Source organism: Drosophila miranda (assembly GCF_003369915.1).
Source record: "Drosophila miranda strain MSH22 chromosome Y unlocalized genomic scaffold, D.miranda_PacBio2.1 Contig_Y3_pilon, whole genome shotgun sequence".
Taxonomy (NCBI): domain Eukaryota; kingdom Metazoa; phylum Arthropoda; class Insecta; order Diptera; family Drosophilidae; genus Drosophila; species Drosophila miranda.
The window spans coordinates 5,176,417-5,203,158 of NW_022881625.1; the positions used below are offsets into that span (position 1 = coordinate 5,176,417).

Sequence of the window (26,742 nt, forward strand, 5' to 3'; positions counted from 1 at the left end):
GAAACCGCGATAGCTTTCGTCTTGAGATTGCAGGACGATGTCCACAGCCTTGCTGGATGGTAGAATTGACTCTCCAATACCGGCGATTTTAACGTGAGACGGGTGAGGATCTAACTGCAGCTGATTGGCGAGTCTCGATGTTATAAAGTTAACCTGAGAAGCGGAATCTAAAATGGCACGACATGGAATAAGCGATCCAAAACGGCCCCTGACATATACGATTGCAGTAGCTAGCAGCACGTTTTGGCTAGGCAGAGATTTTTGACTCGAGGGGGGAGGGCTAATATATTTGCTTGCTACTAGGGCACTTGCAGGATCATGCTGGGTCGATTCCGTGCTCGGCGACGGCAACTCAGCGTCAGAGCCCGACTGCATGTGGAGCAGTGTGTGATGCTTGGCTTGGCAATTTCTACATGCCCCTGACTTGCAGCGTTGCAATGAATGGCCTTTGTTGAGGCAGTTTAGACATAAATGGCGCTTCTTCACCTCCTTGTATCGAGAAAAAACAGGGAGATCTATAAATGCCTGGCATCGGGATATGTAGTGATCGGAGGATTTGCAATACTTGCATGTTGAGCTATTATGATCGTTAATGGAGGTGATTAGGGTGCTAGGTTTACTTTCTCCCACCTGCTGGCTAGGAATTGTTACCATAGCCGATCCCAAATTTTCCAGCATCCGACATCTTGCTTCCAAGAATGAGGCCATGCTTGACCACCGAGGCAATCCTGACGTCGGCAAGTTCTCTTCCCATTTCTCCTTGGTCTTGTGGTCCAATTTCGTGCCTATGATGAAGATCAGCAACCCATCGGAAATCTCCTGCGGGGTCGCCAAGGTCTGAAGTGCACGCAAGTGCGAATTGATTTTGTCGCTGAGCGCGCGCAAGCCGATAGCTGAGCCCTTCTCCACCCCTTGCAACCCGAAAATAGCCTTGACGTGTGCCTGAAAATGTAACAGTTTATTATCGAATCGCAACATTAGCAAATTCAACGCCTTGTCGTAATTCTCCTCAGAAAGTTCCAAGGAACGAATCGTATCCAGCGCAGCACCATCTAGACATCCACGAAGATATTGGAATTTTTCGATGATTGGTATACGATGGTCTTTGTGCACCATTGTCGAGAACATCGAGTGGAATTCTGGCCAATCCATGTAGTTCCCCCCGAATCGCGGAAGCTGCAACTCGGGCATTCGAGAACGGCCTATACTATTATAGGCGAACAACGACGAGTTCCCCTCGAGAGTATGCCGAGCCGTTGAATTGGCAACATTTACCGTGCGAGCCGCCATCAACTCCCGCGACAGCCTGGACCTAACCTTGACATAAACATTCGAAAAGTCCAGCCGGGCATCATGGGCTAACTGCAGGAAATCCAGCCTTTCAAGGCTCGTTTGAGCGGCATCAAAATCCGCATTCATTCGCTCGATCTGCTCTAAGCGAGCTTGAAGTTCTGCCTCATCTAACTCGGCAAGCTCTCCCTTGGTGAGAAAGCGATCCATGGCCTTTAGTTGGCGCGCGATGGACTCGGCCTTGTGCTTGTAGAAATCTACATCACTCGGCATTGCTGCGTTCGCGACATTGGTAGGCTCAGGTGCTGCCATGTTGAGGTTTTAAAAGAGTCACTCAGCACGACCGAAAAAGACACCCTGTATACGTATAAACGTGGGAACCGAAAGCAAAGGGATTACAGCTAATGCCTTTAGCTGTGCGGCTGTGCGAGCTGTCCGATTCCGCCTTGTACTCCGCTTGTGTGTATTAGTGAGTTCGCTGCACTGCCTACCGCACTGCACTGACCGAATTGTCGCGACAGAGAAATTAATAGCCAGCAATGCGTGTATGTAGGTGTATGTAAGTGTGTTTTAGCACCGAATTGTGCTTAACCGCCGAAAATTTGCTAGGGCTAGCGAATGTCGATCGCAAATGATTATTAATTGACACTGCAACTCAGAGATCACGTCGGGGTCACCAAATTTTATGTGGAGATAATGTTTTTTATCCCCAATCGGCCGACTAATTATTTCGAATTAAACAAAACTCGGCGCAGAAATAAAATTACGATATGTTCTTTAATGCGTGACATCCAAATTGCAAGTGTTGCTTGCCTGCCCTTTACATTGCCGCTCCGATCGCTAAGCGCAGCTTCGCTCGGCCGACGTCGGTAGGCAGACGCAAAGCGGAGATAGCGAAGAGCGAGCTGGCAGAGAGCGTTTAGCAGGGCAAGCAAGCGCAGAGCTTTAACAAACAAATGAGTGACATAGACATAAGTAACAAACAAAATAAGCGGCTGAGGGCCAAGAATTAGGTGCTATTTGGCAAGCAGCTAATCGGCTGGGTTCTGCTCCGAACATGTATGTTGCTCGCACTCGGAAATTATCACGTCTTTACAGATCGATCAACTTTCTTATATTGTTCAAAGCAGTAATAGACGATGGACTGAGTAGCCAGTGCAGCAGAGCTTTTGAGCTTTTTACTAACTGTGCAATCGTATGATCCAGAACATTCGCAGCAGCATAAAACGATCGTCTAATGCACAGCATAGCTTAACTGTGCAATCGTACGATTGCCGTCTATGCTTCCCACTGTCCGTCGCTTGTATGTGTTCGTGGGCGTTCGGACTTAAGGGCGGCTAAGGCTTTGATCCAACCTTAAGAGCGGCTAAAGCTTGATCGTTCGAAATATCACTAGGGGTCTCACGAGACGAAAGAAGATAACCAATTCCCTATATTTTGTGCTGGCTACTACACCACAGATAATTATACAAGACCTGCTCGACGAATAATTATCTGAAGAACTTGATTAGGAGAGATTATTTCCTGATTTGAATGTCTTTCAGATGATACACGCCGAGATATTTCTTGTTCCCATCGACCAATTCGTAATAGTACGGACTTCGCTTTTTAATTACCTGAGCGGGAATGAACACAGGGGCTAGTTTAGAACTAAACTTTTTTATAGCACTACTTTGTGTGAAATTTCTAGCATATACCAAATCTCCAATCTTTAATTGTGTATCACGGCAGCGCAAATTGCATCTATGCGAATTTTCTTCGTGTGCCTTATTGACATTCGCTTTAGCCTGTTGCCGGATTAGCTGCAAGGAATCGGGGTTCTCCATTCTAGTATCGTCGTTCAAAAGGTCTAGTTTACGCAAGAGTGCGTAATCCTTCCCATTCAACATCATGTTTTGACCAAATGCTAGAAAATATGGAGAATACCCTGTACTCCTATGTAAGGTAGATCTCAATGAACCACTAATGGCATTTAGGTTACAGTCCCAATTGGAATGTTCGTTACCGATATAAGCTCGTATCGCAGCTATCACGGATCTGTTCAGTCGCTCGCTGGCATTCGCTTGCGGTGAATAAATAGCTGTGCGTTTTTGTGTTATACCGAAGCTATTTAAAAATGCCTGAAAGTAGCTAGATTTAAATTGGGATCCATTGTCTGACAAGATGACTTCTGGCACCCCAAATGTATAAAAGAGAGACCCTTCCAGATATTCACAGATCTTTGGGGCTGTAAATTTCTTCAGGGGACACAGAAAATGGAACTTAGTATTGTGATCAACAACTATGAGCAATCCTATGTTTCCCTTTTTTGTGCGGGGGTATGGTCCTAAGAGATCTATGTATAATTTCTGAAACGGCCTATCCGAAGTGAATGGTTTACCCATAGGAGGTCTAAGAATCATATTCGGACTCTTGGTCGTGCGACAAACGGTGCATTCAGATATGTACTTGCGCGTCTGGCTAACCATGCGAGGCCAGAATAAATATCTTTTAAGCTTCTCTATGGTTTTACTCATCCCACAATGTGCGGAGCTAGGGGCGTCATGAGCTTGATATAATACGTTCGTAATTAACCCTGACGGAACCCAAAGTTTCCATGATGCGTTCTCTTGAGACTCATCTCCCGAAGCGAATACTGTCCTTTTGAAAACTTGACCGTCTATCACTTTCAAGTCTGGGAACTTACTCTGATTCTGTTGAATACTTTCTATTAAACTCAGATACTCAGCTGATTTGAATTGATCTGACTCTAGATCAACCATGGGGTTTATTTGCGTGAGCTCCTCTATAGCCGGTTCATCCTGACGCGATAGAGTGTCAGCGACAACATTCAGTGTCCCCTTTCTATGTAGGATATTAAATGTGAAACTACGCAATTTCATAGACCATCTGGCTAATCTACCCGATAAATCCTTTTGTTGCATTAACCATTTAAGTGCTGCGTGATCGGTTATGACTACGAAGTCCTGTCCCTCAATATAAGAGCGGAATTTTTTTATTCCCTTTATGACTGCTAAGCACTCTAGTTCGGTAACCGAATAATTACGTTGTGCCTTGGATAATTTTTCTGACATGTAAGCAATTGGCAATTCAACGCCGTCGCGTTCTTGAGCTAAAACACAACCGATTCCGTAAGTGCTAGCATCACAGAGCAAAATAAAAGGTTTTGAGAAGTCAGGAGTTATCAAAATGGGTGATGCGGTTAAACAGGACTTTAAGGTCTCAAACGACTGTTGAGCATCATCATTCCACTGTAAATCTTTTTTCTTCTTAAGCAACTCGGTTAAGGGAAAACTAACGGTAGCATAATTTTCAACGAAACGTCGGTACCAACCGGATAACCCCAAAAATCGACGCAGTTGCTTAACGGTAACTGGCACAGGGAACTTCGAGATGGCCTTGATTTTGTCTGGATTTGTCTTTATCCGACCATTACCAATAATAAAACCCAAATACGTGATTTCTTTTATGCAAAAGTTTGATTTCCCTATGTTTATGGTTAGATTTGCTTTGCGTAGACACAACGCTATCTCCTGTAACAACAGTAAATGCGACTCGAAATCCTCTGATAAAACAAGTAGATCATCTAAATATACGAATACACGTGTCCGAAGATGAGCTGGAATAACTCGATCCATTAGTCTACAGAGAGTTTGAGCGGCATTGCAAAGACCAAATGGCATCATTTTATATTGATATAATGGTCGGTTAGGCACTTTAAATGCAGTATACTGTCGCGATTGTTCATCCAACGGGATTTGCCAAAATGCGTGTTTCATGTCTAATCCAGTGATGTAACGAGCGGGTGGTAATCGACTTAGAATACCATCAATATGTGGTAACGGATATGCATCCCGTCTTGTAACCTTGTTCACTTCTCTTGAATCGAGACACAGTCTATATTTTTCGCCTTTCTTTACCAAAACGCAATTACTGCTCCAGGGACTAGTCGACTCCTCTATAACATCGAGCGCAAGCATATTGTCCACCTCGGCAAACATCAATTTCTCTATGGCTGGCGATACCGGCCAATGTCGTTGCTTAACGGGAATAGCTGCTCCAACATCTATAGAGTGTGTGACTAAACTGGTACGGCCTAATCCTTCAGTAGCGAAAGATGGAAAACAACCTATCACTTTATCTAAGCGAATTCTCTCGTCTGCTGTCAATTTATGTAGGTTCGGTGGTTCTTCTGTGTCATCCGTACCTCCAACATCTAATTCAGATACCTCTGCAGTGTGTGAGATTTTATCTAAAAGTCCAAATTTTTGCCAGAAGTCTATCCCCAAATAGACGTCTTGCTTGAGTTCAGGAATAAGAAACATTTCTAGGTCTGCCGTGCATCCACGGTAATTAATTTGTGTTACCAGCTTGCCTATAACCTTACTTTCAGTATCGTTAGCCGTTCGTATTGCTCCTGAACACTTCTTAACCTTGCAATGCGCCAACATTTCTTTCGCGGCTGAACCTCCAATACAACTGATTGTGGCCCCCGAATCCAACAAAGCTATGTAATCACTGCCTTCAATGGTGACACTGGTGTACAGCCTGCTATCCGAACTAAGAAATATAGCTGAAACAAACTTGTTCTTATTCTTGCGAACCATCTTCCAAAATTGTCTCAAACGTTTAGTTGAACGTTTGGGCTTTCTTACAAGTTTAAAACTATCTATCTTATCAAAAATTTTCTTACGCGTTGTAATATAATTTGCTTCCCTTTCAGGTAAAGGAGTAAATGAAAAATGATATGCCGTAGGCAGGGTTTCCTCTACTGTTTGTGAGCTGATCTTAGGCTCCCTTAAACTTTGGTCGTTCGTTAAACTAGTAGGTGATTCTTGCAAACTTTTTTCTAAGGATGTGTCTGCTTGTTGTTGTTTAACACATCCTTCTGCCGGTTTCCCGGAGGGTTACATTTGGGACATACCGGTTTGTAAGTATCTTTTGTTCCACACCCGTAGCAAAAGATCTTACGAGGACCTACACAATCGTCAAATTTATGACCTTTGTTGTCACAGTTCCAGCAAGTTGGAACTGACTGTGAAGTACGACGATGTATTTGACACACTTCATTATGCTCGACCAAGTCATCGAATAGCTGCTCGCTATCGTCTGGATCTGACAATTCCGATACGTATGAGCGAAGAGTCCTTTGCTTGACCGATCTTATATCGTTATAAAACTGCTCGTGCTTACGTACCTCTCGTCGTAATAACGATCTATTGGCAATCTTTAAGTGAAGAAGCTCGTGGTGAAGAGTGGGCTTGGAATTTCTAATAAGTAGATTCACAACATCTTCTTCTGTAACCGAATTTTGAAGCCTATCCACGAGATCTTCGATAGCATATTGAAAGTCATCGAAGGATTCGTTTTCGCCCTGACGACGTTTCCTAATCTTTTCCAAGATATCATAGCCGGTCTCAACATCTTCAAATCTTCTTCTAAACTCTATACAAAACGTATCCCAATTAAAGTTTGGGTAATTTCGATGGAATTTCCAGTACCAATCACTAGCTTTTCCCGCGAATAAAAGATACAAGTGATCACAAAGCAATTGATAATTGTTATAAAGATTTTGTTGCGTTAGAGAACGTACTCGATAAATAAACTCATCCATCCTCATGCAAGTTTTTGAACCATCGAATTTAATGCGCCAATTCTGCATTATACTGGAAACTTTTGGAATTGGAACCGCTAAATCCTAAAACAATTCCTGTTTATTCTGATCACTGTATGATCTTGCATAATCGACTCTGATACTCACAATTCGATACTGTAGGTCTGTTTTGGTCAACCAATCCGAAATAAAATGAATTGCAGTTGCTAAATCCGAAAACCGAGTCAAAGTATAAATTTTGAAATCTTTAACCTTTGTGCAATATTTTGCAAAAGAAAATGTGTCGTTGAAATTTTGATGTATTACCGGTTGAGCTTGGAGAACCAAGGCAAGATTTGCTTGTCTTATTAAAATAAACGGCCTATATAGTAAGACACTATAAATCCAAATTTTAATATCGGCTCTGAATTGGTTTTAGATTCTAAGCAAGTTGCCTGGCCCCACGTTGGGCGCCATAAATGTGTAGTGTACCAGAGTTTAAATATATATATATGTAAACAGATATATAGGCCCTCGGTATCAGCAGATGACCATGACTGACTTAAGGACGGCGTACTAATAGGGTTGGTCGTGTGCACTCTTGCTAGGCTCGGGTCTAGCTCGCCGGATGGTCGGGGTTCTTCCTCGCCTAATTGTACTATCGTACTCCACTACATTTAATTAGTGCACTTTACGGGAACTATAAGTGATTATATAAAACAAAGGAAACTTAAATACTGATAGCGCCGACACGCCAAAAAAAAAGCCCTACTGAACCATTTCTATTTAGAGAGAACCTAGGTGTTGATTGTCCCTCTCTTCTGTACCCTCCCTACCATGACATTGCGTTCGAGTTCTTGCATTGTCCCTTGATCAATCCTTTACTAAGGTTTACCACATTTTATAAGATCCTGGCACGGATACTCGACAGGCCATTTTTATGATTTTAAAGATTCATTTCAATCCAAAAAGATTCATATTTTAATATAATGTGAGACTTCAATTTCAATATTCATTACGTTGCAGTTGTAGAAACACAACAATTGACTTAGCTTCTAATTTGTGGTAATATTTCCTTAATCCTAATTATCATATAAGTTTAGTTATAAATTCATTATTTTAAAGCATGAAAAACATTAGGGTATAGATATATATATATATATAAACGAGAGAATAAGAATCGAAATCGTAAACAAAAGCTAGATCAGACTGGGGTGCATTATACACACTGAGCAGACGGGTTTGAATCATTATACACTGTATGCATATCTACACTTTCAAGTTAATAGGCTCTTTTGACCAAACTACTTTTTGCTGTACATAATTACTCACTCCGGCGTTATTGTCTTACGCTGATCGTTGGGCCCAATGATGTCGTAGATGTTGACCGCAGCTGTTTAAAATATGGAAATCATAAATATATAATGCATACAATACAATTACGCTACAAACACCGTCGCATAGTCATCAGTCAGTTGTTTTGGTTTTCATAATACAGACAGAAATTTAATTGTTATGCTCTATCGCGAAAATTGAACCAAAAGGTAGCAAACGAAGACAATTTAGTGTGCATATGCACATATGTATGTAGGTATGTACGCGCGTAACATCAAAGAGGGGTGTTAATAAAGTTTCAGTTACATTACGTTAAACTGCTGATGTTTATGCGTTGGAACTTGATAATGAATTAAATGTAAATTGGACAAAACTCGATCCTGTGCTGCTGCTTTGTAGACTGTTGACCGCCTGAAGTTGGTTAGAGGTCAACAGGTGCGATGTATATGGTTCCGGGCCGTACTGACGAATCTTCCGCCAAGCTTGTATTTAGTTATTTATGTCTGAGCAGCACTAAATATTCTTGGCGATTAAGGCTGATCTGTTCCACTTGGATCTTTGGAGATTCCGACTTGGTGGCAATATAAGGTCCAGGAAAGATGAATTATGGATGGAGTTGGAGAAACCTCGACAACTGTTCGCCTAAGCCAGCTCCCAGGGTAGTCTTCTCGAGACTATACCGCGATGGGGCAGCTTAGGTACACCTCCCTGCAACATAGGTTATGTCAGCACGTGCACGGCACTAATATGAAAACATACCTCTTTTCCCAAATATATCTGCACTAAATTCTTGTCATTCACTGACCACTGAACTGTACGGCACTTGTAACTATATGCTTCCAGCATATATTTGTGGAAATATATATATTTTCCGGATAGCACTATATATATGTGTGTGCAATATGTATGTTGCTCGCACTCGGAAATTATCACGTCTTTACAGATCGATCAACTTTCTTATATTGTTCAAAGCAGTAATAGACGATGGACTGAGTAGCCAGTGCAGCAGAGCTTTTGAGCTTTTTACTAACTGTGCAATCGTATGATCCAGAACATTCGCAGCAGCATAAAACGATCGTCTAATGCACAGCATAGCTTAACTGTGCAATCGTACGATTGCCGTCTATGCTTCCCACTGTCCGTCGCTTGTATGTGTTCGTGGGCGTTCGGACTTAAGAGCGGCTAAGGCTTTGATCCAACCTTAAGAGCGGCTAAAGCTTGATCGTTCGAAATATCACTAGGGGGTCTCACGAGACGAAAGAAGATAACCAATTCCCTATATTTTGTGCTGGCTACTACAACTGGCCCTGCGGATCGATGAAACCGCAGTTGTTAGAGCTCATTCTGCTGTCTGCAAAGAGTCAAGTGAGAATGGGGAGGATGAGCTATGTCTGTGTGGGCTTTCGTTAATCTTATACAACCCACGCAGCGTATGAGTAACTTCTAATGCCGTTTCTATGAAAATGATGCCAGAACCCGCATTGTTAGAGCTCTGCTCTGGTCAATGGAGGGAGGTCTGACCCAACAGACGGTTTCTGTACAGACCTTGAAATGGCCGAAACAAAAGCATGAGAGTGGACCGACCCCCGCAACAAACGGTATTTGACAACGCTTCATGCTACGATGATTTTCACACAAATGACTGTCTGTCCATGGAGCTGGCCAGAAGCTGGAGGCAGAGCCACAGTCACAGCCACATCCGCAGCCGAAAGCTACCCCACAGGTTTCTCGAAAAACAAAAACCAAATCTTCGTTTTGGTGGCAATTAAAGACAGCGTCTTTAAGTGGTTTTTGTGGTACCCGAACTACAGACTTAATTTTCCCTCCCGTGTAGTTATTAAATTATAACAATCAAACTGAAGACAAGGTAAGACAAGGCCTGAGAAGTACTCAGGGAGTGGCTTGATTGTTCAAAGTGATCTACAAATTTGAATCAAGTTTGGTGTTCGATCTCGCTCGCCTTTTGGTATATCAAAATTTAACGATCATAAAGAATAATCATAAAATAATCGACACATCAATATCAATTACCCATCAATTGGTTACGCTTTATGCTTTGAATACTGTTCCGAATGGAGCTTTAGATAAAGCCCTGGGCAGTGCTGAAATCTTGCGATTTATAGGCGGCTCTTTTCGTAAATTTCAAGGCGGCTTCTTCTGTGGGATCTGATCCCTCCAGCCGTCAGCTCAACGTCTTCTCCGCTCTGTTGTGTTCTGTTCTGTTCTGTTCCGTTCTGTCTGCTGTCTGCTTTGATGCTTGAAATGTGTGAGAAATCGGCTAATCACACATGAGACCTGGCTAATTTGAATATTCCCCCACTGATTGTTTATCAATAGCCCACGAATTGGGAATCAGGAAACATCGTCTTCTCTTTTGTAGGTAGCTCTTCGGCTAATGTTGCTTTAGTATGCAAAAAAATTGAGGATTGTAAACGACGCCCCTGGGGTCAAAATTTGTCGTTGATAAGATAAACAGAATCGCACAATCACCTTCCTTAATTGGCCCTTTATTTGATATTTTCTTGTCTCCCATCTTAACCTCTTCCCCAGTCTGGTATTTGTTTTTCCACCTGAGTACGAATATATGCCCAAGCAATTGACAAACAACTTCATTGTTTGTCCAAGCTGAAGCTCGACCCAAAGTCTTACTAATACATCGGTTGACAGAATGGCGTAATATCACAATAATTAACAGAAAACTTAACAGCAAACGATTTCAAAAGTGAGCAACTCCTCTCTCAGTCGCATCTGACCCTAGCAATTAAGAGCACTACTTTCAGAAATATTGATGTAGTCTATACTTATTGCGAAAAGGTTCGGAAAACACAAATTGCCCTTAAACTCTTAAACATTTGCTTCATCTACGGAAACCAGTCGAAATCACAGAGTATACGAGTCTGGAGTGGCATTTTATTCCCCCTTCTCTTGGAGCTCACATATGTATATACTATAACACTGTTAAAAAAAAAGTACTCGTATCACTCTGGAATTTGAGAATAAAGTGTGTCACAAAGGAAAGGGAGTCCAGCGACATTATTACTAGTTTTAAAAGAAAAATAATAATGAGATTATCTTCATTCGCGAAAACAGTCGAAAACTGTTTCGACTTCTCATTTTTTCTTTGAGTGAATTTATATTTATAAACCTTTCAGCCCTGTTCTTCTTTCTGTCTGTGGGAACATCTGGAATTTGGAGACTGAGAGAGCTGGAGCCTAGGAAATTGCCCAACAAAATTGGCTCTGAGTTGCACACCGAATCCTCTACTAAAGTTCTTTGTGTTGGTGCAGCTGCAAAAGTGAAATCAGCAAATGACAACACTTCGGAAAGAGTAAGTAGAAGGGGGACAGACGTGATTAATGTAAAGTTTTTAACGCGATAAACTGAATAAGTATATGTCCAGCTGCACAGGATCAGCCGCGTTTCTCCGATCGTCTGTCAATAATTTATACTATATACGTACTGTCTTACACTGCTATAACATTCTCACATGATATTTTACCATACCCTTCCCGAAAACGTGATGTGATCAGATCGAGAGACCCTCTAGCTGCGTGGGAGGCGGAGAGCAGAGTTAACACTAAACTAAATTGCTTGTCCATAAAGTCTGTTTTTTGGCAAACTGTGCTTGGATTGTTTATCCAATTTATGGCATTATTATACCCGATACACAAAATGAGTATTGGCGTATATTAGATTTGTGGTAAAAGTGGATGTGTGTAACGTCCAGAAGGAATCGTTTCCGACCCCATAAAGTATATATATTCTTGATCAGCATCAAAAGCCGAGTCGATTGAGCAATGTCTGTCTGTCCGTCTGTCCGTCCGTCCGTCCGTCCGTCTGTCCGTCCCCTTCAGCGCCTAGTGCTCAAAGACTATAAGAGCTATAGCAACGATGTTTTGGATCCAGACTTCTGTGATATGTCACCACAAAAATATTTCAAAACTTCGCCCGCCCACTTCCGCCCCCACAAAAGACGAAAATCTGTGGCATCCACAATTTTAAAGATATGAGAAAACCAAAAACGCAGAATCGTAGAGAATGACTATATCTTTTAGACTGCAGAATCTGAATTGGATCGTATTATTATTATAGCCAGCATCAAGAAAACAATTTAATTTTTTTCTCGCCCTGTCTCTCTCTAACACACACGTAGCATAGGCGGCTTTGCTTAGAGTAAAACATTAGCGCCTAGATCTCAGAGACTATAAAAGCTAGAGCAACCAAATTTGGTATCCACACTCCTAAGATATAGAACCGAGACGAGTTTGTTTCAAAATTTCGCCACACCCCCTTCCGCCACCGCAAAGGATGAAAATCTGGGGATCATCAAAAATCTCAGAGACTATTAAGGCTAGAGTAACCAAATTTGGTATCCGCACTCCTGTTAGATTTCACTATAACACGTATATCTCTTAATTTCGCAGCACCACCTTCCGCCCCCAAAAGACGAAAATCTGTGGCATCCACAATTTTGGAGATACGAGAAAACTAAAAACGCAGAATCATAGATAATGATCATATCTATCAGGTTGCTGAATCTGGATCAGATCAGATAATTTTTATAGCCAAAAGGAACAAATCAATTTGCAGTGGCTACGGAGCGCCCGACGTCACGCTCAGACTGATTTTCTGTCTCTCTCGCACGCCCTCTTTGTCGTGTCGTTTAATATTAGCGGCGTCTGCCGGAGGAAAGCCATACTAACTTAGTATCGGGTATAACCGTAGAGTTGCGGTGTCCGCAGCAACTCACAACGTTCCCCCTCGTTTTTCTTGAGTTTTGCCATTTTTAAAGTCTATCAACCAAAATTTAGAACTGAACTGCGTAAAAGAAACAATTTAGAAGAACTGAAAAAGCCGAAATGGAAACGAGTAGAAAAACTATGCTTCTTTTTTTGAACACCAAACGCTGGCACGGCCCTGTTCGATGCGATTCGGCTCTGATTGGTTCCGCTTCAGCTTGAGATCGGTCTGATTTGGCCAACTGATTTGGGGAAGCAGGAAAGCGCTCCCGATTTGCAATAACAACTAGTAATACACGCATATATACGGCATGATATATATGTAGGCAATGGTAAACGAAAGACAACTAGTATTCCCTGGGGGTTGGTGGTGTGGTTGTGTTGCGCCCATGTCGAGCAATCGGAACCCAGATAGGACTGGGCTGAGTTCCTTCGCTGAGGTGTGTGTGTGTGGTGTGGTGTGGTGCTGGTTTTTTACGAACATATTTGCTTTCTAACTTATTTCCCAAATTGATTTTGATATTTCTAAATTCCGGGATCATAACTGAATCCCTCTCTCCACGTCAAGGTCCCTAAAGTGTGCTTGTCAATGCTGCCCCATGCAAAGAAAGGTATTAACATTAGGGGTCGTTCTCAAAGAAGAGCCAAGGGGCTGGAGGCGTCCACACTCACCGCACGCCATCGCGGAGGAGCAACTGGATGGTGCCGTTCGTCATGTCAATGGGTCCAGAGCCGGGACATGCCGGCGGTGTGTGGTTCTCGAGCTCGAAGTTGCGTGTGCTGTTCACGCGTGCCAAGGCGTATGGTGGAGGGGGCATTGGAGACGGCAACTGTTGGGAATTCTGAGATTGAGCATAGAATCGGCTAGATTTACAGATATGCAAGAGCCCCTTACCAGGCAGTAGTTCTGCTCGTTGTCGAAGCCATAGGTGGGCGTGGCATTGTAGCGCCCTGTGAGTGCCTTGCCGTTGTGCGCCATTTTGCCAGCGTCTATTTCCTGCATATTCCCTGGCCCGAACTGGGGAGGGTTGGAAATGTGTATGCCCGGCAGTTGGACGTATGGACGGGCCGACTGACTGCCGACGGGGTAATTGGCGCACTCCTTGGAAATGCCGCTGGTGATGGTGTTGGTGCCAACGGTGGCGCTGCTAGCGAGACTGGAGCTGCTGCCGCGATCCATGTGGCCCACGGAGTCCGTGCCGGAGGACAGCGAGATGTTGCTCATGCGTTGGGACAGCTGCCCCCCAGTCATGCCGACACGCAAGCTTGCTTGCCAAGGGAGGGGGATGAGAAGGCGAGAGGTAGTAGCGGAAGTTAGATCCGGAAGGAAATGAAGAGGTGAGGAAGTGAAAGTGCCAGAAAATAATTGAATACCGGCAGGAGAGAAAACGACAGATACGAGAGAAAGTGTCAGCAGCTCAGAAATCGAATGACTTTGCAACTGTTGCTAACATTCTGTTAACGCATGCATATACATACATACATACATATATGTATTTACATACGTGTGTGCGTTTTTCCCAATTTGCATTTGATTTTTATAGTAATTAACCAAACTATTTTGAATAGTATTAGAAGAGAAGAGAAGAGAAGAGGGGGGAATAGAGAAGGAAAATTCGAATATTAAAGTCGGAAAGTAAGAGAGCAATGGTGGAAAAGAGCGAGACGGAAAATAAGAAGGTCTGAAATAACAGGATTTCCAATGAGGTGATGTGGCAATGCTGCTGTTGCCGAGCTGTTAAGACTGCGGCGGCTGTTAACTCGCTGTTGATACCCTGCTAGCGCGATGATGCGGCAGTTTTGTAAAACAAAATGTCTGAAAAATGAAGAAACTTTCACGTTATTGCTTGGAATTTCACTTACCGGCGATGGGTTGTTGGTGTAGACGGAGCGCTGGCGCACCCCGTTGGGCGGCTTGGTGGGCGAGCACAAGATGTTGTTGATTTTGTCGTTCATCTGAGCACGCGACAAGAAGTCCTCGGCATTGAAGATCCCCACACGGGCGCCCTTCGTGCTGCTTACTTGCGAGACCGGCTCCTGCTGGGAAGTCTCGCAGTCCGATGACTGGCACTGCGCCTCCTTGGTGCTGACCTTGGGCTCAACGGACTTCGGCTCGGTGACCATTTTGATTTGGCAACTTTTTTCTTCTCGCTCTTTCTTTTCGTCAAGTGAGTTCACAAAACCGGCGCTTTTCACTTTAAATATGTGTGAGCTTACTTGAGAACACGCGCGTGCTAAATACAGTTTTAGAATATTTTGTTCGACACTTCTCACTACGACTCTGAGAGGAATTTTAATTTTTATATTTAATTTTCCACTTTACATGATCTCCCCTCGCTGGCAAAATTTTCGAAAGGATGACTGTTCGGATTTTCACACTGAAAGTCGTCGCCTGCTCAAACCTCCGATTATAATCGGAGCGATATTCAGGGCTGCATTTCAATGTTGTATGGATGTAGATCAGATACTAATTACTGTACATTTCCGTATTATTAATGGTACTCCGTGGCTTGAGTCTTGAGCTTCACAAAAAAATGGTTTACCAAATTACCAAATGGTTAAATGGTAAAATGTTTAATTCGTACACTGCTCATTTTCACCTTGTTCGATCCTTTCGGATTCCTGTAAAGAAAATTTACCAAATACAATTCGTTCACAGACTTGCATTAAGGCGCCGCACTGACGCTGATCTATCCACAAGCCTGGCCCAAAGTAACTTCATTCTGGTCATGGCTATTTGTGGAATACTTCTGGCAGTCTTAATTTAATTTGGATCTCTTCCATAAGCTGCGTGAACTGCAACTCTCTCTTCCCTAACTCCTCTCAAATCTGATTTCCTATAGATTATTAATTGGTACTTTGTATCGTTGCCCAACTAGAAATGGATTTAAGTCAGCTTGAATGCATTTCCGTCGGCCTAATCCTATTTCACGCTTTTAGAGTCGGACAAATGAAGTTTGCCAGCATCAAAGTCAAGCAAAATCGAATGAAGCAATAGGCGCCGCTCCCAACAGCATCAAGCAGAAGCTTTAAAGCATATTAGAAAATTGAAAAGTCAGCCAAAAGAGTTGCACTTGGCCATGTAAAAGTACTGTGCTGTGTGCTCGATGGTGGCATAAAACTGAAAGTTTCAATTTTCTGAAGTGCTCGCCTTGGCTCGAGAAGGTTGCGAAATGCCAAGTGTCAGTGCCAAAGGAGGCGGCTAAGCACGGAGGAGCCTCATCTTGGTGGGTTACTGCTGATGCAGTGTATCGCATATCTGCTTCGTCAGTTGGAATTTCTGGCATCATCTTTACGTGAGGGTACACACTTGTGTCCTGGAATTTGCATGCAAAATATAATAGTGCTAGGTGCCCATTTATGTATGTACAAGCTAAGCTCTCTATAGCGGACACATGGTTCCAGTAATTCAATCCGTACTATCCATATAGTGTAAGTAGCGAATGTGTACAGCTTTTGTTAGATGTTTGGTTATACCCAAATTGTCGGATATGTGCGGATAACGCTGGGGTCTGTTGACAAATTAGCCAAAATTTAGAATTTGGCAGGCGTTGAAGGACGCCCGTCCGCGCTTGTGGCAATGAAAATTAGCTGAGACATCGCACGTCTGGTGTGTGGGGGATTGTAGTGGAATACATTATTAGAAGAATATAATATAGGTTAGGTTAACCCGGACGGCCCTCAGCGGGCCACGCATAGGCCAATATGGCCCTTAGTTATCCGGATGGGGGGGTGTATGAGTGTTAATGTGGTTTTTAAAAGTCCCCGAGAATCGAGTTGTTTTTAGCATAGGCCAGCAGCTCCTGTGGCGTCCTTTTGGAGGCATCTTCCAGTGATGCCAACACTGGGGCGCCCAGGTATCTCCTCCTTGCCCTTGAGAGAGCCGGACAGTTGCAGATGAGATGTTCCAGGGTTTCGATAGCCCCAGGTTCCTCACATTTCCTACAACTGTCTCTGTTGGTGATGCCTAGCTTTGCTGCATGTGCAGCAGCCAGACAGTGACCTGTTAGTATCCCCACTAGCAATCTACAGTCCTTTCGTGGTAGGTGCAGTAGGTAGTGGCTAAGTTTCTCGTTGCGCTCCTTGCACATTATCTTCGAGGTTCTGCAGGTGGTGGTACTCCTCCACCTGCTATCAGTCTGTGCTCTAGCCTGCTTCTCTAGATCGCCTTGCAGCGTTCTGAGGGAGACAGGCACGTTCTCGGTTCTCCTATTCTCCAGCCCGACGCCTTCCTTAGCTAGAACGTCCGCCGCTTCGTTTCCTTCGATGCCCTGGTGGCTGGGAACCCAATAGATCCGCACTGTCTTTGTCGTGCTTAGGATGTCTAATGCCTCCCTGCTCGCCAAGACACTTCTGGAACTGACCGCGGACGACTGCATGGATCTTATCGCCGCTTGGCTGTCGACGAATAGGTTGACCGCATCGTGTGCTCGTTCTGTTAGGAGAGCGCCCTCCGCTGCCTTCCCGATGGCAAAAACTTCTGCCTGGAATATGCTGCATTGGTCCGGTAGCTTATACGACAGCCTTATCTCAGGGTCTGTACAGTATAGGCCCGCTCCTACTCCTCCTTCCATCTTGGAGCCGTCTGTGTATATATTGAGGTGCTCAGTTTGGTCCCTTCCAATTTTCCAGTCTTCAGGTCCCAAAGATGTGGTTTTTTTGACGTCAAGGCAAGTTTGGGGTCATGTAATCAGTTGATCTGGTCATGTCCCTGCCAATTGAACTGTGCCCGTATCCTTGTATGGATAGGTTTCCTGATGCTATAAGGCGTTGTGCTGCCTTTCCCGCAATCAGGCGAGCGTCGAGGGGGTCGATTCCGAGAATAGTTTCGAGTGCTTTTGTTGGGGTTGACCTCAGCGCCCCTGTAATACAGAGCAGAGACTGTCGCTGAGTCTTTTCCATAAGCTTATGGTATGTCTTCTTTTCAATAGCCTGCCACCACACTAAGGCTCCATACAGCAGAGTTGGTCGCACCACCGAGATGTAGATCCAGTGCATTAGAGCAGGTGACAGGCCCCATGTGCTGCTGAGCATCTTCTTGGATGCATAAAGCGCAATGGTAGCCTTCTTCACCCTTTCCACTACATTGGGCCTCCATGCCAGCTTGCTGTCCAGTACTGTGCCTAGGTATTTCACCTGTGATTTTGGAGTCAGCCTAGTTTGGTCAATTTTCGGGGGGGGGGGTCCATATCGGTGCCTTGTACCTCTTGGTAAAGAGGATGAGGTCCGTCTTGTCCGCGTTGATACTGAGTCCTACCTTTTCCGCCCACTCACGTATCTCCCTGAGTGTACGTTCCATTAAGGAGCTGAGGGTCGATGGACATACACCCGTAATAAGTATGCTTATGTCGTCTGCATAAGCTGTTATCTTTGGGGCCTTCCTTTCAAATCTCTTGATGAGGTCGTCGACCACCAGATTCCACAGTAGTGGCGACAGGACTCCACCCTGAGGTGTGCCTCTGTGTGCCCCCTTTACCATGGAAGCGGTGCCCCACTCCGATTGCACACGTCTTCAACTTAGGTGGTTTTTGATCCAGACGTTGATTGAAGGGTGTATGTTATTCGCTTCTAGGCGACTTGTTATTGCGGTTGTTGCCACGTTGTTGAATGCTCCTGAGATGTCCACAAATGCTCCCAAAGCATACTTTTTGTTGTGAAGGGCGCTCTCGATGGTGGCTACTAGCGAGTGTAGTGCCGTCTCCACTGATTTCCCCTTGGTGTAGGCGTGTTGGTTTATTGACATCAGTCCCCCTACCTCATTCCTGATGTGTAAATCCAACAGCTTTTCTAGTGTTTTTAGTAGAAAGGAGGTAAGGCTTATCGGTCTGTAATCCTTGGGACTCACGTGGCTGCACTTTCCTGCCTTAGGGAGGAAGACAACCCTCGAGGTTCTCCATTGGATGGGGATATAGCCTGTACTTAGGCATGCTGAGTATATTGCGAAGAGACATGGGGTAATAACCTCTTTGGTCAACTGCATCATGGCTGGGAATATCCCGTCCAGTCCTGGTGCTTTTATGGCCGCGAAGGAGTCTATGGCCCAGTGGATTCTCTTAGTGGTTAACAGACCTATTGGGGGGTGCTGTTCCTCAGTTGCTAGGTCCTGATGCTCCTTGGCGTCAGTAACCTCGGTGCATCCAGGGAAGTGCGCCTCCATTAGTGCTGTTAGGGCTTCTTTACTGCCCTCTGTCCACTGTCCGTTGTCTAGTTTTAGTTGGCTCTGTATTGTGGGCTGCTTTGAGAGCAGCTTCCGGAGCCTAGCGGTTTCGGGCACTTTCTCAATGTTGGAGCAGAAGTTTCTCCACGAGTTCCTTTGTGCCTTACGTATTTCCTTCTTGTAGCTCCTAAGTAGGATTTTATATTCCTCATTGACAATCTCTTCGTTCGCTTGTTTGGCGATCTTGAAGAATTCCTTGAGGTTGTTCCTTTGGAGAGAGAGATCTCGGTTCCACCAGAGTGGCTTGGACCTCCTCTTCGTTCTCGAGGGTTTGCACGATGCATGGTAGGCGTTCAGTAACTCGTTGGATAGGGTCTTTAGGGACTTCTCTATATCCTCCGCGGATTTCACTGAGCCCGGATTCGCGAGCTTCGAAATAACAGTCTTTTTAAACTTTACCCAGTTTGTGTTTCGGGGGTTTCAATAGACTGTTATCTTCGAAGAGTGTTTGAATTCGCACTTGAACTGAATGTACTTATGGTCTGAGAAGGATGGTCTTTCGAGGACTCTCCAGTCAGATACCAAGGTACTCTTTCCCGTGACAAGAGTTAGGTCTAGCACGTTTGACGAGGTGGGACCAACGAAGGTGTGTTCCTCCCCCACGTTTGCTACATCTAAGTTAGTGGATAAGATAAAGTCTAGGAGTGACTCACCTCTATCGTTGGTGTCAGGGCTTCCCCACACATTGTGATGGGCGTTGGCGTCTGCACCGAAGAGGAGTTGGAGATTTTTGGAGCCGGCTTCTGTCACCAGACTCCTAAGTTCTTCCGGCGGGGCGGGCCTGTCGTGTGCCATGTAGCAGGAAGCTGCCATTAGGCGCTTTTCCTCGCTCTCCAGCATCACCACCGTCAGGTCATCCGTGCTGAAATGAGACATAAGATGAGCATGGATTCCCTTCCGTACGAGTACGGCGGTTCTGTTCCTGCTTACCGATGTTGAGTAGAGAAGGCTGTAATTTGAGGACTTTAGTCCGGCCACAGAGTTGCCTGACGCAATCCACGGCTCCTGGACTAAAGCTATGTCGGCGGGCCCTTGCTCCATGGCAATGAGGAGCTCCGCCGACGCTACCTTGCTTTTATGGAGATTGAGTTGCAGCACCCTTAGTGTCATGGGTGGCTTACTCAACCTCGCACGACGGGTTGACTATGATTGACAGGTCACAGACAGAATATAATATAAATGTAACTAATTTACTTACCCTTACGATGATGGTCCAGAAAAAAAAGTACAAATTAATCACTCCTGCTGCACTTATGTCGCAAACTTGGGCTCCACCGAACGACAACGTCATCTTTGGACGTTGACATGCAATGACTGCATCTTTCAAGAGGCGATGCAGTTACTGCACCGTCAAGGGGCCCGTGTGACACCAGCAGAAGGCTGTTACGCGCGGATCCCAGGCAAAACGCAGCCCTACTCCCGCCCAACCGTCCGAGGGGCGCTGCCGCATGATGCGCGGTGCGTAGCCGAACCAAACGCGAACATGCAAGAAAGATAGCTATTAGACTAACATTCGAGGAAAATTAGTACTAAACTTACTAAGAAACTAATCATGCAATCAAAATACAAATACCACTACAGTTACTAATTAATAGAAAGGTGTGTGTGGAGATAATGTTTTGTATCCCCAATCGGCCGACTAATTATTTCGAATTAAATAAAACTCGGCGCAGAAATAAAATTACGATATGTTCTTTAATGCGTGACATCCAAATTGCAAGTGTGGCTTGCCTGCCCTTTACATTGCCGCTCCGATCGCTAAGCGCAGCTTCGCTCGGCTGACGTCGGTATGCAGACGCAAAGCGGAGATAGCGAAGAGCGAGCTGGCAGAGAGCGTTTAGCAGGGCAAGCATGCACAAAGCTTTAACAAACAAATGAGTGACATAGACATAAGTAACAAACAAAATAAGCGGAGAGGGCCAAGAATTAGGTGCTATTTGGCAAGCAGCTAATCGGCTGGGTTCTGCTCCGAACATTCACCCCCCGTTGGAAGGCAAAGGCTTTCAACAGATCCATCCTGAAGGGGCAGAACCGCTATTTTTCCAACGGCCCTCTTGAAAAGGCCTCTTTGAGTGCGGATGACGGCTACTCTGATGGTTCCATCTTTTCCTGGGATGACGCTCTCAATGCGGCCAAGCGGCCACCTTAATGGTGGCAGCGTTTCCTCCTTGATCATGACGAGCGCTCCTAGCTTGATGTTTGGAGACGATGACCGCCACTTGCTCCGCTCCTGAAGAATCGAAAGATACGCCGTGCTCCATTTTCTCCAAAACACCTGCTTCATTTGACACAGCCGCTGCCATCGACTAAGTAGGTTGACCCGGAGATGCGCCACATCTGGCTCGTCGAATGCAGCTTTCGGGGCTCCATTGAGAAAGTGGTTTGGCGTGAGCACATCTAGATCATCGGGACTTTCTGTAATTGCATAAAGCGGACGGGAATTTAACAAAGCAGAGATTTCACAAGCCAAGATCTGAATTTCATCAAGAGTAAAAATGTAGGTCCCGACGATGCGATGAAAATGATATTTAGCTGCTTTAACAGCCGCCTCCCACAAACCCCCAAAATGAGGTGAGCGAGGGGGATGAATTTCCAATCGATTCCACTAGAAACGCAGAGATGTGACACAGCCGACGTATGAGGATCGCTGAGGAACATTTGCCGAAGCTCCAAAAGCTCATTTTTTGCTCCTACAAAATTTGTAGCGTTGTCTGACCAGATGATTCGAGGTTTGGGACGTAGACTTATAAAAGGCCTTAATGCTGCCAGAAAGGATTCTGTAGATAGATCCCGAACGACTTCCAAATGAGTTGCTTTGGTGCTAAAGCATACGAAGACAGCGATGTAACATTTAATAGGAGGCCTGCTTCTGACTTTCGACTTGTGATAAAAGGGTCCGCAAAAATCAACGCCCGTTGTGTTGAATGCTGGATTAGTCCTTACGCGATCCGCAGGCAAGTTTCCCATGATATGTTCCCTCAGCACTGGATTCAAACGAAAGCATCTAACACATTTGCGAATGATTCCCGCAACATATTTGCGTCCACCAATAGGCCAGAATTTTTGCCGAAGCAGTCCGAGCAATCCTTGAGCTCCTGCGTGGAGAAACCTTTCGTGAAAGAAGATAATAATAGAGACAGTGACAGGATGTCCCTTAGGAAGCAGGATCGGGTGCTTCGCGTCTTAGTCCAATTCGGCATTTTTGAGGCGGCCTCCAACACGCAGTAATCCAAAGCTATCCACAAATGGATTCAGTGAGGCCATCGTGCTTTTTGGGGGTAGGGCCTGTTTGCTGGCGAGGGCCCTTATCTCTTCCGAAAATTGTTGCTGCTGTATTGCCCTTATGAGCAAATGCGTACCATTTTTGATGTCGATTACGGGAAGTTGACCCTTCGACCGCGCTATGCCTTTGTCCTTGAGAATGTAGAATCGATATATGTAAGCAAAGACGCGCTGCATGGATCCGAATGAGTTTTGAAATTTACAATCGTACGATACATCCCTTTCGTTTGAAACATCCAATGCTGCATGACGACGTTCTGGTACATCGGTCGGCAATTGCAAGCCTGCAGGCCACTCTGAGCTCTCAAGACGCAAGAATGGTGGTCCAGAGATCCAAAGGCTGCTATCCATTAGTTCAGCGGGCGTGGATCCACGTGATATGATGTCGGCAGGATTCAACTTTGTGGGCACGTGATGCCAAGTCATTCCAGCGGTGAGCTCCTGAATCCGCTGAACTCGATTAGAAACAAATACATTAAAATTCAATGGTGATTCTCGAATCCAGGCAAGTGCTATGGACGAATCCGACCAGCAATGTATTTGGCATGGAGCTGATAATCCCTTAACTATGGTGGACACTAGTTCGGCTAATACGAGGGCAGCGGACAGCTCAAGCTTGGGGATAGTCATACTTTTCAAGGGCGTGACTCTGGATTTAGAGCATAAGAGATGACTTTGCACAATGCCAAGAGCTTCCGAACGCATGTATACACAGGCGCCATATGCTGCTTGGCTCGCATCACAAAACGCGTGCTTTTCTAATCTGGCTTGCTGCCGAAGCACGTAACGTGGAAACTTAAAGTTTTTAACCATCCACAACTGCGAAGTCAGCTCAATACTAGTCGTATGTAGATCCTGGGGCAGGCTTTCGTCCCAATTCAACTTTAGGCTTTCGTTCCATAGCGACTGCATAAATATTTTAGCTTTTGTGATGATGGGAGAGATGAGCCCTAGAGGATTGTAGAACCTAGCTAGTGTAGACAGGACCGAACGCTTCGATATTGGGCCTGCAGCGGTTCCGACGTGAGCGAAGCTAAACAGAAGATTGTCCGTGGTGGGATCCCAAGCTAGACCAAGCGCCTTGGTTACTTCAGTCCCGTCATGAAAGGTAAGGAACTTTTCGCGGTCCGCCTCCGATACGCCTTCCAAAGCAGCGGGTTCATTGGAACACCATTTAAGTATGGGAAAACATCCTTTCGAAAGTAGCTCCTTTACCTGCTGACGAATCTTGATGACAGAATCAATGCTGTCCCCTCCAGATATGAGATCATCGACATAGAAATCTCTTCGAACAACATCAGCTCCAAGCGGAAAACGAAACTCTTCATCATTTGCCAATTGATGCATAGCACGAATTGCTAAGAAAGCGGCAGGTTTGGTTCCGTAAGTAACAGTCTCCAACTTGAACACCTGAATCTCCTCCTTCGGGTCATTGCGCCATAGGATGCACTGCACGTGCGTATCGGGATGGGAAACGCGTACACAGCGGTACATTTTGCAGATATCGCCACACAAGGCGACTTTAAAAAAGCGAAAACGAAGCAGAGTTATCAGAATTTTAGGTTGGATGGTGGGTCCAGCCATTAGCGCATCATTCAGTGATACTCCAGACGCTGTTTTGGCAGATCCATCGAACACTACGCGTAATTTGGTGGTTGTACTATCCTGCTTGTGGAGGTGAGGCAAGAAGTACTGCGGGAGGTCTGACTGCCGCGAAGCTGGCGACATGTGTCCTAAATCACGATACTCCTGAAGAAACTCCATATATTTTGCCTTAAGCTGTGCATTTTTTGCTAGCTTCCTCTCCAAATTGAGAAATCTACGTAGCGCCTGCTGACACGATTCTCCTAATTCCTCTAGACTGAATTTGGTTGGCAAACGCACGGAGTAAGCTCCGGACTCTAGGCGAATGCAGTTTGTGACGAAATGCTGTTCGCAATGAACATCTTCCTCCGAAATTGATGAGGGCGAATAAACTCCATCGACTTCCCAAAACCGCCTTACAATATCGCACAAATTAGTCTCGCAAGCGGAGATGACAGGGGGATCTTCAACGGCTGCTAGCGCCGCACGGGCTTTCTCAGAGTTTTTAATACTTCCTGACACTATCCAGCCAAGTTTCGTCTTCTGCAATGTTGGCAATTGGTCTGACAGTCGAATCTGTCCAACGCACATTAATTCGAAGAACAAACCAGCACCTATCAACAGATCGACACGCTGGGGCTTGGCGAAATTAGGATCAGCCAGTTTTAGATTATTTGGCATTGGCCAATCCTTTGCGTCTAGGCCGAAGTTAGGCTGCATTCCTGTGATTGAGGCAGTGATAATTGCAGAGAGGAAACCGCGATAGCTTTCGTCTTGAGATTGCAGGACGATGTCCACAGCCTTGCTGGATGGTAGAATTGACTCTCCAATACCGGCGATTTGAACGTGAGACGGGTGAGGATCTAACTGCAGCTGATTGGCGAGTCTCGATGTTATAAAGTTAACCTGAGAAGCGGAATCTAAAATGGCACGACATGGAATAAGCGATCCAAAACGGCCCCTGACATATACGATTGCAGTGGCTAGCAGCACGTTTTGGCTAGGCAGAGATTTTTGACTCGAGGGGGGAGGGCTAATATATTTGCTTGCTACTAGGGCACTTGCAGGATCATGCTGGGTCGATTCCGTGCTCGGCGACGGCAACTCAGCGTCAGCGCCCGACTGCATGTGGAGCAGTGTGTGATGCTTGGCTTGGCAGTTTCTACATGCCCCTGACTTGCAGCGTTGCAATGAATGGCCTTTGTTGAGGCAGTTTAGACATAAATGACGCTTCTTCACCTCCTTGTATCGAGAAAAAACAGGGAGATCTATAAATGCCTGGCATCGGGATATGTAGTGATCGGAGGATTTGCAATACTTGCATGTTGAGCTATTATGATCGTTAATAGAGGTGATTAGAGTGCTAGGTTTACTTTCTCCCACCTGCTGGCTAGGAATTGTTACCATAGCCGATCCCAAATTTTCCAGCATCCGACATCTTGCTTCCAAGAATGAGGCAATCCTGACGTCGGCAAGTTCTCTTCCCATTTCTCCTTGGTCTTGTGGTCCAATTTCGTGCCTATGATGAAGATCAGCAACCCATCGGAAATCTCCTGCGGGGTCGCCAAGGTCTGAAGTGCACGCAAGTGCGAATTGATTTTATCGCTGAGCGCGCGCAAGCCGATAGCCGAGCCCTTCTCCACCCCTTGCAGCCCGAAAATAGCCTTGACGTGTGCCTGAAAATGTAACAGTTTATTATCGAATCGCAACATTAGTAAATTCAACGCCTTGTCGTAATTCTCCTCAGAAAGTTCCAAGGAACGAATCGTATCCAGCGCAGCACCATCTAGACATACACGAAGATATTGGAATTTTTCGATGATTGGTATACGATGGTCTTTGTGCACCATTGTCGAAAACATCGCGTGGAATTCTGGCCACTCCATGTAGCTCCCCCCGAATCGCGGAAGCTGCAACTCGGGCATTCGAGAACGGCCTATACTATTATAGGCGAACAACGACGAATTCCCCTCGAGAGTATGCCGAGCCGTTGAATTGGCAACATTTACCGTGCGAGCAGCCATCAACTCCCGCGACAGCCTGGACCTAACCTTGACATAAACATTCGAAAAGTCCAGCCGGGCATCATGGGCTAACTGCAGGAAATCCAGCCTTTCAAGGCTCGTTTGAGCGGCATCGAAATCCGCATTCATTCGCTCGATCTGCTCTAAGCGAGCTTGAAGTTCTGCCTCATCTAACTCGGCAAGCTCTTCCTTGGTGAGAAAGCGATCCATGGCCTTTAGTTGGCGCGCGATGGACTCGGCCTTGTGCTTGTAGAAATCTACATCACTCGGCATTGCTGCGTTCGCGACATTGGTAGGCTCAGGTGCTGCCATGTTGAGGTTTTAAAAGAGTCACTCAGCACGACCGAAAAAGACACCCTGTATACGTATAAACGTGGGAACCGAAAGCAAAGGGATTACAGCTAATGCCTTTAGCTGTGCGGCTGTGCGAGCTGTCCGATTCCGCTTGTGTGTACTCCGCTTGTGTGTATTAGTGAGTTCGCTGCACTGCCTACCGCACTGCACTGACCGAATTGTCGCGACAGAGAAATTAATAGCCAGCAATGCGTGTATGTAGGTGTATGTACGTGTGTTTTAGCACCGAATTGTGCTTAACCGCCGAAAATTTGCTAGGGCTAACGAATGTCGATCGCGAATGATTATTAACTGACACTGCAACTCAGAGATCACGTCGGGGTC

The 26,742-nt window shown here is 45.3% G+C and overlaps 1 protein-coding gene across 4 annotated transcripts; it reads right to left on the reverse strand.

The window, feature by feature from the left end:
* Positions 1-13,461: 13,461 nt before the first annotated feature.
* LOC117194332 lies at positions 13,462-15,189 on the reverse strand. 4 transcript variants are annotated; one of them, XM_033398900.1, is made up of 5 exons: positions 14,821-15,101; positions 14,732-14,735; positions 13,853-14,226; positions 13,630-13,799; positions 13,462-13,549 (listed from the first exon to the last, which is right to left on the reverse strand). In XM_033398900.1, exons 1-5 carry the CDS (start codon positions 15,079-15,081, stop codon positions 13,483-13,485), a joined length of 876 nt encoding a protein of 291 aa, XP_033254791.1. In that variant the 5' UTR covers positions 15,082-15,101; the 3' UTR covers positions 13,462-13,482. The 4 variants fall into 4 exon arrangements, with proteins under 4 accessions (XP_033254791.1, XP_033254793.1, XP_033254792.1 ...); XM_033398902.1 differs by lacking the exons at positions 14,732-14,735; positions 14,821-15,101 and adding an exon at positions 15,175-15,189 and having other exon boundaries at positions 13,853-14,230; XM_033398901.1 differs by lacking the exon at positions 14,732-14,735 and having other exon boundaries at positions 13,630-13,787; positions 13,853-14,230.
* Between the last annotated feature and the right edge of the window lie 11,553 nt (positions 15,190-26,742).